The 13,864-nt window shown below is 41.1% G+C and overlaps 2 protein-coding genes across 2 annotated transcripts; one reads left to right on the forward strand and one right to left on the reverse strand.

The window, feature by feature from the left end:
* Positions 1 to 832: 832 nt before the first annotated feature.
* LOC125525249 (probable transcriptional regulatory protein At2g25830) lies at positions 833 to 4,361 on the forward strand. The gene is made up of 7 exons (XM_048690255.1): positions 833 to 1,073; positions 1,158 to 1,273; positions 1,618 to 1,679; positions 2,042 to 2,198; positions 2,683 to 2,963; positions 3,239 to 3,359; positions 3,860 to 4,361. The coding sequence occupies exons 1-7, from the start codon at positions 977 to 979 to the stop codon at positions 3,950 to 3,952; spliced, it is 927 nt and encodes a 308-aa protein (XP_048546212.1). The 5' UTR covers positions 833 to 976; the 3' UTR covers positions 3,953 to 4,361.
* Positions 4,362 to 4,555: 194 nt separating this feature from the next.
* On the reverse strand, positions 4,556 to 12,831 carry LOC125525241 (wall-associated receptor kinase 2-like). Its single transcript, XM_048690246.1, has 3 exons — positions 11,802 to 12,831; positions 8,176 to 8,319; positions 4,556 to 5,910 (listed from the first exon to the last, which is right to left on the reverse strand). The coding sequence occupies exons 1-3, from the start codon at positions 12,754 to 12,756 to the stop codon at positions 4,700 to 4,702; spliced, it is 2,310 nt and encodes a 769-aa protein (XP_048546203.1). The 5' UTR covers positions 12,757 to 12,831; the 3' UTR covers positions 4,556 to 4,699.
* Between the last annotated feature and the right edge of the window lie 1,033 nt (positions 12,832 to 13,864).

Raw genomic sequence — 13,864 nt, forward strand, 5'->3', positions numbered from 1 at the left:
AGAAGCTAGTGAAAACTAGATGACTCAATTAAAAAAAGTAAAGAACATGAAAGAAACATTAACGAGAAACACTGATTATAACATAGACGCAAACAAACATCCACACCACCACACTTGCGTGCCCACTTCGCAAACATAAATTTTGGATACAACCAATCTTTTAAAACCCATTAGAAACGTAATATTTCAAGATGATTATAGGTGGAAGATATTTAGAACTTTTTCATATCAACATAATATGTGAAACTTCACCGTGGAACATATTTGGAAAGGTTTGGATTTTATAGAAACAAAGAAGAATGTTGAGATTCACGAAAAGTCGCTAGCTTCTTGGACAAACATACAACCCGTGTCTCAAAGCATGGCTGAGTGCTGCACGTTCCCCTTGCAAAAAAAAAGAGTGCTGCGCACGTTCGCGTGTCTCAAAGCATGCATGCCGTGTACAGTAAATTTAAAACAAATAAGAAATAAATTTTATTTTTTTTGAATTTTTTTAGATGTTTATGTTAGTGTAACAAACGTGTTTGTCAATTTTCATGCAAAACAGGATAGCAGTGATTCATCGGCTAAAAAAACAAAATTAAGTATACCATTTAAAGGAAGCATTTATCGTTCGTTCTCTTTTGCACAGGTCAGCTTGCTTAAGCTTCCCCCTAAAAATTTAAAGGTATTTGAATGTGACAATGAACACATCTATTATTATTCAAAAAAATAATCTTTGTAAATACATTTTTGTAAAAACAATAGCCAGAGTGCTGCACGTTACTGTAAAAGGCTTCGGAGGGCGGAAGACCGAAGGTTGATCCGACGACTCAGGGTAGACCGGGACAAATCTCAACCGTGCCTTTCCAATCCCCCGGATCCAGTCTCGCTCCCAGCACAAGTCCTCCCACCCAGCCGCTGCCCGGGGCGGCAATCCGTCGAGCACCAGCCGCGCGCGCGCTCCACTCCGCTGCGCCTGCGGCCGCCGCCGTCCATGGCGTCCGCCGCGCGGGCTCTGGGCGCGCTCCTCCACAGGGCCTCGTCGCTTTCGTCCTCCGCCTCTGCTCTCAGGAGCGCCTCCCTTGTACACAGTAAGCCGCCGACCCTCTGCTTCCCTCGTCCGATCCAGCCCCTTGGATTTTGGTCTTTTTGATTATGTTTTCGGGTGCCATCAGGGAATAGCCCAACTGGTGGCGCCAGCTTGTTCCAGGGGCACGTGGCTAGGCGGAGGATTTGGACGTTCCAGCCGCTCTGTATGGGGCGGCGCTCCTGCAAGATCGCCGGGAGGAAGGTGATCTGTTCTTGGCACGCTCTTTTGTATCATGTCGCAGTAGTTCAGATTCACGGTGAACCCACTGTGCACGTTTTGGTTGTCTCTAGCTTCTACGGGAGTGCATATAAGCGTCCTGTGTTGTACTCTACAAAAGACTGTCATTTTTTAGTTGTCTCTGACTTGGCTCTGATACTAATATTCATGTTCATTGTGCATTGCACAAGGACAGATGTTGACGAGATTAACTGGAACAACATTTGACGCTTGCTAGCTAAATGTAGTTATCTTTTCTCACACAAAAAAGTGCAGTTATCTTTCGCCTCTTAATGCATATTCTTATACCAGCTGTTTCTTTGGCTCAGGGTGCTCAGAATTTGAAAAAGATGAAGCGCAACAGCAAAATCGGAAAAGAAATCGTTGCTGCGTAGGTGTTACGGTCCCTGTGAGCTTGTATTGCCTAAAATTATCTTTGCCGCAGCCTGTTTTTTTTTTTTGATCCACGAACTTGCCTATAATTTCCCAATATGTCTACTAACATGTCCTTGTTGAGTAGCATAATGTGTTTTAATTGTGGATATCTTGTTAGGGTATATTGCCATTGCCTGTTGTGATTGGTCATTACCTCTATATTACCCATTGAATGTTACTAGTCCCTTAAAGATGAGCTTTCATATCCTTTTGACCATAAAATCTTAAAAGTATATTTGAAATGGCATGACAAGATCAGGCATTATAATATATTTTAATTAATTTGGCCCCTTATATATTCATATGGATATCATGCAGCATCAAGAAGGGTGGTCCAAGTCCTTCGTCCAACACAGCTTTAGCAGCGATACTAGAGAAAGTAAGAGAGCTTGATGTCCCCAAGGAAGTTGTTGAGCGTAACATCAAAAGAGCTTCAGAAAAGGGTCAAGATACTTACACAGAAAAGATTTATGAGGTACAATTATCTATCACTTGTTTAATATGGACCTTATCATCAGGTTCTCATTTGGCAGTATGATATATGAAATTGTTAGAAAGTGTGCCTATCTCATTTTGTTGGGGAAATGGATGTACAACCTTACCACCTACTCCCTCCGTTCCTAAATATAAGTCTTTTTTAGAGATTCCACTACAGACTACATACGGAGTAAAATGAGTGAATCCACACTCTAAAACATGTCTATATACATCCGTATGTAGTCCTTAGTAGAATGTCTAGAAAGACTTATATTTAGGAACAGAGGGAGTAGGTTTTAACCCTCATGGACCCAATTTTGGGTTCCTACTTCTACAGTTTTCTTCCAAAATAAATGAATATATGATGTTGGTAGGCAATACTATTAAAAGATCTCAGGTAAATTGTGTTCAGGAGTAAATAAGTATGCAGGTCATATTTTGAATCTTGCGAAAGTTTTTAAGTGCCTGAAACATTTCTACAGGTCTATGGTTTTGGTGGAGTAGGTATGGTCGTTGAGGTCCTTACAGACAAAATTACAAGATCTATTGCGGATATTAGAAATGTTGTAAAAGACTGTGGAGCAAAATTGGCTGATCCTGGATCTGTTACATTCAGATTCAGACAAGCTCGAGTGGTTAACATAAAAGTTACAGATGCCGATAAGGACCAACTACTCTCTGTTGCTTTGGATGCTGGCGCCGATGATGTTATTGAACCAAATTTTGATGATGAAGATGACTCTGAAGAAGAGGTTCTAGAGAGGTACCCTACTGATATCAACTAGAAATGTTACGCGCCGACCCAGTGGATTTGATCTTCATTTTTGTAGTATCTTACAACTGGTAAATTAACACAAGTTAGATACTGTCTGTTGTTGTCACTTTCATAAAACACTGTATGCATGCAGAGAAGTTATGTTTAATGTCAGAGACCTGCATGTGATATTCCTGGTGCTTTTCTTTCTAGTTCACTACATTTAGCCACAGATATCTCTTCAGAGCACAGACTGCTCTTACAATTGCTCTCTTTCCTTCCAGGTTTTACAAGATAGTTACTACATCTGAAAACTATCCTGTTGTGCTATCAAAGCTACAAGAGGAAGGGCTGAAATTTGAAACGGATAACGGTTATGAACTGCTGCCTCTCAATCCGATTGAGGTATTTGGTTTTCCTTTTATCGTAGTCAAGTCTGCATGAGTTGAAAATTAATGAACACATGCTACCACATATTTCTCTGAAACCTTAATCCTCTATGCATATATTCGAGAAATTGATATATTGCTAGAGTTGGATGGTTTATTTATGATGTACTATGTATGCTGCCAAGCTCCAAATAATGCAGCTGTTGTCCTATTGATGTTGGTTGAATTAAGTTCACAATATCAGACAATTTACATAGGAAGCGGGACTACTGCATCTTCATGAGTTGCTCCTATCATTGGCAGGATGTGATAAAATTAGGATTGGACACTTTAGGTTTACCTTATCGTTCAGTCGAGTTTCAGTATAGCATACCCGAATGAGACAAAACATGCCTGAAAGCAACTCATAGATCGCTGCATCATGCTATCCACATTTGCAACATTAAATTGTCATGTATTCAACGACTATATATAGAAATAGATCTGACAGTACCCATTTTCACTTTTTTATCACAGGTGGATGACGAGGCCATGGAACTTAACAAGGACCTTGTATTGAAGTTGCTTGAATTGGATGATGTTGATGCTGTCTACACAGACCAGAAGTGAGCCAATTTGGAACCCACAGGCTCTCTCAGCTCTCAAGACGCTGCTCGATGACTCCATTTGGGTAGGGCTTGTTTTCAACTTCGTGTCCATTAAGGATTTCTTATCAGCACTGTTTGCGCCGATTACGAAGCCTGCACTCGTATCATCAGCTTCAAGTGTCCAAAATGAAAATTGGTGAACGCGGCAGTTTCCTTTTGGGGGTACTTTTCCCCACATTCTGCCGTCTCATACTCAGAGTTTTTTACCTTACGTTTGTTGTCCCTGATCTCTTCACCTTGTCCGTGTCTCAGTGAGCTGCTAGACGCTGCTCATATAACGAATGTTGTAGCTGCATCTTTTCATGTGATTGTAAGCAATACAAGTAAAACTGACCTATGCATGGACTTTGGAGTCTGTTTTTTTCTTCCTATGTTTTGTGTGTGTTGGTGTTGGTTGTGTGCATCGTAATCATACAGAGACGGGTTATGTACTCATGATGTTTGTATTTCCTTTTTTTTTTGACAAGGATGATGTTTGTAATGCCTTTGTTGCATTATCGGTCAATAAAAATTGGCCTTTATCAAAAAATGCATGTGTAGCTAGGTAGCTATCCAGCGGGCCAAAATCAGAAGTATGACAACTGTATATTATCATAAAAGAAAAAGCGACAGTAACAGAGGTTCTAGTCTAGAACAGCACACATAAATACAATTATACAAGTGAGTAATCCTTATATTTTGCGATGCATGTGGTACAAAGCTGGCGTCTCTACCGAGGGTACCTTGCAGACATCAATATTTCTTCCTCCATGCTGTATCTTCTGCTGCATTCCGGCGGGCTTTTTCTTTCTTTTTCCAGCGAACAATTCATCATAGTAATGTCATTCTCCGAAAATTTCTCAACTTCCACGTTGTTTTGGACAAATTTCTTGGATACAATAAGGCCTTCGAGTGTATGTTCCACCTGTCGCATTGTAGGCCGGTCCTCAGCATTTAACTTTATACATGATGCTGCAAGTATGGAGAGTTGATGAACTTCTTTGCCTCCCTCCTCTATGACCTGCGGATCTAGTATTTGGACCAACATTTGATCAGCAAGCAACTTGACAAAATGGGAAACAAGACCATCTCCATCAAGGAAGAAATATGAAAATGGTTTCTTCCTTGTTAGCAGTTCAACGAGAATGACACCAAAGCTATACACATCACTTTTCTCTGTGAGGCGGCCTGTGTAGAAGTACATAGGATCCAAGTATCCAATTGTTCCTTGAACCATTGTTGTTAATCCTGTTTTATCCGTTGGAATGTATCTTGAAGCTCCAAAGTCTGACACCTTCGATGTCATAGATTCATTCAGAAGTATGTTACTAGACTTGATATCTCTATGGATAATTGGGATTGAAACTGACGAGTGAAGATAGGCAAGAGCACTTGCAATTTCAGTTGCAATCCTGAACCTAGTTAACCACGAAAGGGATTTTGGCCCTTCAACATGGAGATGGTCATAGAGGGTTCCATTAGAAACAAACTCATAAACCAACAATGGTACCTCTGTCTCTAGGCAACATCCAATAAGCTTCACTACATTCCTGTGATTGATCTGTGAGAGGATGGCCACCTCATTTATGAACTCATCTATCTCTTTCTGGACTGTGATCTTTGACTTCTTGATGGCCACAACGTGTAGGTCCGACAAGATCCCTTTGTAGACTGTACCATGGCCTCCACCGCCAAGCTCACGTGCTTTGTCAAAGTTGTTTGTTGCCTTTGCAAGTTCATCTATGGGAATGATCATCCTTTCTGCGATGTCTATCCTTGGGGACACTAATTGTTGCAACAACTGCCCACGATTTTGCTTGAAAAACTTTTGTTTCAAAAGTATTTGTCTCTTATGTTTAAACCTTTGGGCCACAAAGATTGTCACGAGAACCAAAAGCATAAATCCTACTGCACTGCCAACTCCTATACCGATGCTTGTTCCTGTATATGTGTGGGTTAATATTAGTATTACTCTCAATACCGAGAACTCGAAATCAACATCAACATCTTTAGAAGGAAATACATGAAATGAAATAAGCTTAGCGAGTACAACCATGACCTTTTAAGTGACATACACGGTGTATGCAGTGAACCAGATCCCGAGAAACTAAAAAATTATGCTCTAGCCTACAAGGAATTTGTATATATTTCCCTAATATCTGTAGATTTGATTGCAATACTTGCGTGTAGTGTGCAGCAAGAATAAAAACCTCACCCACCTAATCTGAGCCTCAAATAACAAAGAATATTCATGACTGTAAGCTCATATAGTTAAAATATATATGTAACAAAAGTACTTTACATTAGAGCACGTACAAAGACAGTGTTTTAACTGATGGAATCAATAGGGTGCAATGAGCAGGGCTATAAATCAATATTTATTAGAAATTCTTATTTTGGGTAGCAAGGGCTTCCCTATATACTCCAAACCTTTTCTCATTAAGTTTGAGACTATATACCGAAGTTTCATATATGAAGCAAAATTTTAATAAGTTCTTCGTTCTTTTAAAAAAAATCTGCCCTACAAGGTTTTATTCGTTGGTTAAAAGGTGTGAGAAAATGTAGTTCTATGGGATTATTCCTGATGACATTGGATTTTAAAATTTATGCAATTTTTCCCAACATGACAATAACATTTGTTTTGAAATTCAAGAGGAGAATATATTCGCGTTGTAAAAAGGTCTTGTTTCTCACATGATACACATGTGCTTATAAGGAGACATGCTTAATTAAGTTCATAACATGTGCTTTAAGGTGTGCTAACAAGGAAAATGAGTATACCTAACCACCAAATTACATTACAGAGATTAACTATTATGCATATGATTAATGATGTGGCAATATTGCCTCTCTTTATTTTAGACACCCATGATTAATCGTCTTCATTGTGCATGCCCTTAAGGTGTAAGACCACTAGCTGTTGAAATATGAGATGGGCCTAGAGCCCATATGACAATTTCAGATTTGATCTCTAAGGGCCCATGTAGGTGGCATGACAAGGTGGTGGGAAGTTTAGTCCCGCCCCGGAAGTGGAAGGAGAGTTGGAGTGGTTTATAAGGGATCCTCTTCCTCATGCTATTGGAGCTTGAGAAGAGATGAGGCCCTCGCGCACTCCTCCTCCGCTTGCCTCGGCGCGGCGCAGGATTGAGCCGAGCTCACTCCTATGTGCTTCTTTTTGCCGGACAGGAACGGAGAGTCTTTGACAGGTTGGACGTGTGTTCAGCCCACGTCTCTCGACGCTGTGGGACACTGCCAACCCTAGACGCCACGAAACAGAACGCATCTCCGCCTCCACGCCCACGTCGTTCCTCTGCTGCTGCCGCCGCCGGCGACTCCGTCCCGTTCACCGCGTACACGGTTGACGGGAGAGCAGGCCTCCGAAACCCGCTTCTCCGGATCCTGTACGGGAGAGGGGCGATTAGGTTTTTGGGTAGCGATTACGCAACTGCTCGCTTCTGTTCATCTACGTCCGCATCACCTTCGTCATCACCATGTCGACCGACGCCGACCGTGCCGCCGCTGAGAAGGCCGAGGCCGCCGAGGATGCCGCGGCTGCTGCCACCGCCACCACCGCCGCGTGGCCGACTGGAGGGTATACATCGTTTATCCTTCTCGTGTTTCTTTCTGTTGTAGCAGTACTAGCGATATGCGTAGATGTTTCTACTATATGCGTAGTACATGCTCTGTTAGATCGTAATCAGTATGTTATCAATGTTGTCCATGTCATGCTCATGATTTATTCATGGATTAATTTAATCGAAAAACTGCCTATTTTCTTATCACTAGCTTCGTGCGCCACTCAGCCAGGTAATGTAAGAGTTGATGCAAAATGTAATTTCCTTAGTAACATTTTCATAGAAGTATCCCTTAATATATCGTGGAAGATTAGCCTCACAACTAGTTATGTTTGTCTATGTGTTATGGAGACAAGTTAAATGCATAAAAAAGATATATGTTTATCTATTTCATAAGAATCTATTTTAATAATCTAGACCCTCGTTATGTATGTAAATTCTTGTAACCCTATTTTAATATGCTATTATATACATTGACATGCCCCTAGTGTATTTTGTACAAAAATATCAAATACCTAAAAGGACTAATGGTCAAATGAAACAATAAATGTGTATTGTGCAACCAATGATGAAATACTAAATTATCTAAAGCTACCAATGAAGTTGAAGAAGTTGAAACATACGTACTAACCTGTAGCCGCTGACTTGATGCAACCATCCTTGATGGTGTAGTTGCCGTGGGTTCCTTGTGGGCATTGACATTTGTACCCTCCAATTGTGTTGATGCATTTGCCGAAGCACCCATAGTCATGTGGCTGCTCACACTCATTGACATCTATGAAAAAATATATACTATTTAGTACATCATAAAGACCTTCCTGAAAACATACAAGCGCTGGTTTGTGGGAACTTGCATTACTGATTGATCAATTTATAACAATATAACTAGCGCTCATTTGTTTTAACTTGGATCTCCGAAAAATATTGAATCCAGATTACATCTTTTAAAAAATGATTTGTAGTTTGAATTTGGATGTGGACGGTATAATTTTCTTATTCTCCAACAAAACATTCTCATTTCCCTTTTTATACCATAAAAATGATGAATTGTTACAATGGCATTTAGTGAAAAACTCCCCCCTTTCCATGAAACTTCTGTTAGATCATTGCTAGAATGCTTCAGTTAACTACAACTGCGCAAATACCCGACACTCGACTAGTTAGTTTGACAGTTTGCCTTCTTCATCTATTATATACGAGTACTTTTCTTTGATGTATGGCATTACAACCTAGTCAAAAGTGTAGTGTGAGTACCCATTGGGCATTGGCACTAAATTAAGAGGTTGGGCAGCACACAACTTGGGTACGGTGGCGATAAGTCACTCTGTCAAAGTAATATTGTGTCGACTTCCTTAAAGTAGAATGTGAGATGGTCAAATCTGGCTTCAATTGTGTTTAATTGTGCTTCAATTGTGCCTAGTTAGGTTTTCTAATTGTGCTTCAATGGGTGCCGCGGACCGGGCACTCCCACGCATGGATTTATTTTCCATTGTTGTTGTCGAGCTGCACACTATTAAGAACCATGGTCACGATCAACAGGTAGAGAGAAGAGGATGGAGACGTTTGTTCGTTTGATTTTTTCAAACCCATGCTTCATCATTTTCTGGTTTCTCTTGGGACCGATTGTTTTCGACCTTGGGGATTAGTTTTTATTGAACTATAGTGTTTTTTTTTTGGTTTTTTCTCAGTTTGGTGCAATTTTATTTTATTTTACTATTTCTCTATTTTTTGTCCTCCTTTTATTTTTACTATTTTAAATAATAATAATAATAATTTCCATTTTATTTTCTTTGTATGCTTTGTGTGTGTGTTTGTGTGTAATTTTACTTTTTATGTGTTCTTACTTTTCTCTGTGTATTAAAAAATATGTATTTTAGAAAAGAATCATCATGTACATTTTTTATAAATGTTCATAATGTATTTGAAAAATATAAATGTATATGTAAAAAATCGTGTGCATTTCAAAAATATTCATAATGTACACAAAATGTTTATCGTGTATTTAAAAGTCTCCATCATATATTTATAAAATGTTTACCATGTATTTATAAAACTTCGACATGTAGTTTTTTGAATAGTTTGGATTGCAACTTCAACATGTATTTGGAAAACGTTTCTCATGTATTTCAAAAAAGATAGCCAAAATTTAAAAAAATGTCCATCGCGTATTTACAAAAATGCAACCACTTTCTTGTTTCTTTTCCCTCTCTTTTTGTTCCTTATTTTCATTATTTTATTTTCTGTCTTTCCTTTTACTGTTCCGTTCTTATTTCTTCTTCATGATGCATTTGAAATGAACATCTTGCATTCAAAAGATATTCTTGTTGAATTCGAAAAAGATTCATCATGTATTTATAAATTACTCCTTGTGTATTAATAATTCTTATTGCATATTAAATGTGTCCATCGTCTAATTTAAAATGACCTTCATTCATTTATAAAACGTTCATCCTGTATCTTAAAAGTTCATATGTAAATTAATGTTTCATATTTAAAAAATGTTCATCTTGCAGCAAAAAATGTTCACTTTGTATTTTTTTTAAATCATCCCATATTTTAAATTTTTATCATGTGTTTAAAAAATCAATGTGTATTTAGAAATTATTTATTGTGTATTTCAAAATTGGGAACTGAGTTTTTTTTGTGTGTATTTTATAAAGGTAAAAAGGGAAAAGAGAAAAGGAAAGAAAATGCCGACAATAGTGTGCAGCTCCTACAGAAGACGTGCCTCGCGTTGTTGGGAGATTGTATGAATTCCATTTTCTAGCTGAAGGTCACACACACATCTGAATCATTTTTAATATTCATCTATACAAGGCAGTTCTATTAGCACCGGGTGACAAACATACTTTGAGAAACAAAACATGCAGCCAATCCTGTGACTTTGTGAGGCTGCTAGTTCAGGTTCACCGATCGGAGTGCTGACTTATCGGTTCATTCGCAGTAATAACCGGGATATTTAAGATACTTTCAAAAACTGACCCAGATCAAATGAGTACACATAATATTGTATTTAATCCATTAATAAACCTTAAAGTGTTGATAGGGTCATTTAGTTGTATCATCTCTTATCGACTTACCAAATGAAATTATGTTTTCATGACAAGTCAATAAATACTTATTAAATAAGTGTTTATCAGATAAAATGTGTTTTTTATACAATTATAGACAGATAAATCATGGTTTAATTCAATATTATATTTATACCTAAATACAATGCACCGAGAATTATCAGGTAAGTGAGAAATAGCGGCTCCTTGTTTCCCCCCAAAATTGGTAGACATACGCACCTCACTTTCAAGATGCACACCCAACAAAGTCCGATTAAAAACAACCACAACATCCCTTAGGTGTAGCAAAACTCGTTTCCCCCGGTCCACCACCCAAGAAATGCTACATCAATGAAAAATTGCTTAACGTTTACGGGCTGGTGTTGAATTGGCATGTTTTGATTGGATTAGGGGGTGACGTGGCCCGCCAGGGTGAAAATCAAGGAGGGTGGGTGTGTGTGTGGGGGGGGGGGGGGGTGGGGGGGGGGGGGGGGGGGGGGGGGGGGGGGGGGGGGGGGTGAAGAGAATTTAAGGAAAGGCCCATAACACTCAGTAAAAGGCCTGTGCATGTATCATTTTTGGCACCACCACACGCTTGATTCTGTTGAAATTGTTACTTTAGCTGTCATAAACTTGTTATTACTGCAATAGAGAATCTCATATATTATTAGTACTGTTTTATTTAAACCCATTTGAGATGGTTTCCACTACCTCTGGCTGGATAAACTTGTCATTCCGACCGATAACTATCCAACTGCCAATAGAACGTACTCGTACTCGTGTCTAGATACATCCTTATCTAGACAACTAAGACAAGTAACTCCGTTCCCAAATATAAGTCTTTTAGAGATTCCAATGCAGACTACATACAAAGCAAAATGAGTAAATCTACACTCTAAAATATGTCTATATACATCTGTATATAGTCCTTACTGAAATCTCTAAAATGGTCTTATATTTAAGAAGTGTAATATGAATCAGAGGGAGTACTATCTACTAATCTACTGATATAAGTATAGATAGAGAAAATTAAGGTCAACAGAATATAGTCTTATTTTACGCAACGAGGTGGTAGGTGAACTGTCCCTGGTTCATTTTCCTGCGAGGCACATGCGCGTTCCATGAATTGCGGCCTATTGTACGAGGTAGACGTTGAATCCAAAAGGTTTAGAAATTATAGGTGATGTGCACGCAGCTACAGACTAACCTTGGCACCCATGGGTGAGGTAGGGGTTCCCGTCGTAGCCGCCGTGACACTGGCACGTATAGCCAAGGTTTCCGACTGCGCACACGCTGTGGTCGCTCTTGCAGAGCCTGCGGTGCGCGTCGTCGGAGCAAGCGGTGGACGTGTTGGCCGTCAAGGTCGGCAGCGGTGGGAGCCCCTGCTTGACGCCCCACAGGAGGACGAAGGGAACCTCCAGCGCCGCCTCCGACGGGCTCTGCTTCACGCTGAGCAGCTCGTCGGCCAGCGGCCTCCGGTCGAACCACCCCTCCTCCGCCACGAACACGTAGGTGGGCAGGAACGTCAGCGCCTCGCTGTGGTTCCCGGCGTCCAGCCACCGGAGGTGCACCCCGGTGGGCGAGCTGTGGTAGTTGATGGGCGCCTGGCAGCACGCCATGCCGGAGCAGTACTTGCCGGCCAGCTGGCCGACGCTGTCCACCTTCTTGTTGCGGAAGGAGCAGAAGGAGGCGCAGCCGCTGATGATGCCCGATCTTCCCGGCCCCACGCCGAGGTCCTCCACCAGCGTCGCCAGCAGGTTGCAGCCGGAGAGCACGAGCTCGTTGCCGTTGGACAGCATGTACCCGGCGTCCACGAAGCCGCCGCCGAAGGAGACGTTGCGGTCGGAGGTGACGCTGGCGCTGTCGACGATGGAGCCCGCGCGCACCACGCGGACGGTGGCGTTCCGGAGGGAGATGGCGGCGACCCGGAGCGCGCCGTCGCCGAGGAGCAGCCTCGGGGGCTGCGGGCCGCTCGTGTCGCAGGTGAGGTTGAGCCCCGGCCAGTGGCAGCGCGGCGGCCCGAAGCCGAAGGGGTACGGCACGCTCACGTCCCCGCAGCTGGTGGCGCAGCCGGCCAGCCCTATCGGCGGCGCTGGAGTCTCTGCCGTGGCCGCGGCCGCGATCGCTAACACGAGCACTGCCGCCGCTGAGGCTATGGCCATCGAGCTAGTGTTCTTCTCTTACCTACTGCTTATTACTTCCCCAGTACTCGGTCATGCCTCATGCCAGTACTGATCTACTCCCGGTATTTCAAGGCTGAAGTGATAGTGCTAGCGAGAGACTATGCACGGCAAGTCAACCTTGCGCGTCAAGAGTGATAAGTAGAGGAATTTTGTTTCATATTAAATCACGCAAGTTCCCGGAATATCAGAATTAGGCACGTCATGCTGCTTTCGTAAGAAGTTACCTAACCCCGGTTCCTAGGAAACTTTCCAGCCCCAAATCGTTAAGCTGTTATCAGGCGAACGTCTGGTTTTTAGGGGGTCCCAGCGAAGGCCCTCACAGCCATTGGATCGTGATCAAGTGATGGCATTTTCTTGTGAAAAATTACCTTCTATACCAAAAATTGCTATGCTCTTCTAAAGAAAATGTCGATAACTAAAACTGCCATCAAAAACGTTTGCAAATGCCAACCTCTCCTAACAAACGTTCGTCAACTATTAGGATAAAAAAAAGGCCTCACTCTTGCCCTTTGTTTTTTTGCATGGACTCTTGTCCTTTTTTAGCCAGGTCATCGACGCGCATAACAACAAAATTCTCGATGCTTGGGTGCTGCAAAAATATAGACCTTGTGTTTTATGTCGTCTATCACTCATGGCTCACATGGCGTGTCATTGCATCTGCCATCTGGGAGTTGAGCCCACTACACCAAAGAAAATTATTTGGCAAAAGTCCTTTTCTGCTCCCGAGCTCAAATGATCTCAAGATGAACAATCCAAAAATAATAATAATAAATATTCAAAAAAATTTGTAAAATTGTATTGTGACAAACTTTGACAAATGTATTGTGTGTTTGGATTTTTTAATGACATTAGCAAAAGTCATGGCATTTAAAAAAACACTACAAGATGCTTCAAAAACAATATTTTTGAAGCATTTTTTTCTTGCCACGACTTCCAGGAATGTCATTTCAGAATAAATGTTTCGAGCACACAAAACATTTGTCAAAAATTCTCACAATGTGTTTTTATTTTGTTTCCTTTTTTATTTGTGATTTTACTGTTCATCATGGAGCGTTTGAGCTCGGGATCAGATAGTCCGTGTTCATTA

The sequence above is a fragment of the Triticum urartu genome, chromosome 1, assembly GCF_003073215.2.
Source record: "Triticum urartu cultivar G1812 chromosome 1, Tu2.1, whole genome shotgun sequence".
Lineage (NCBI taxonomy): Eukaryota > Viridiplantae > Streptophyta > Magnoliopsida > Poales > Poaceae > Triticum > Triticum urartu.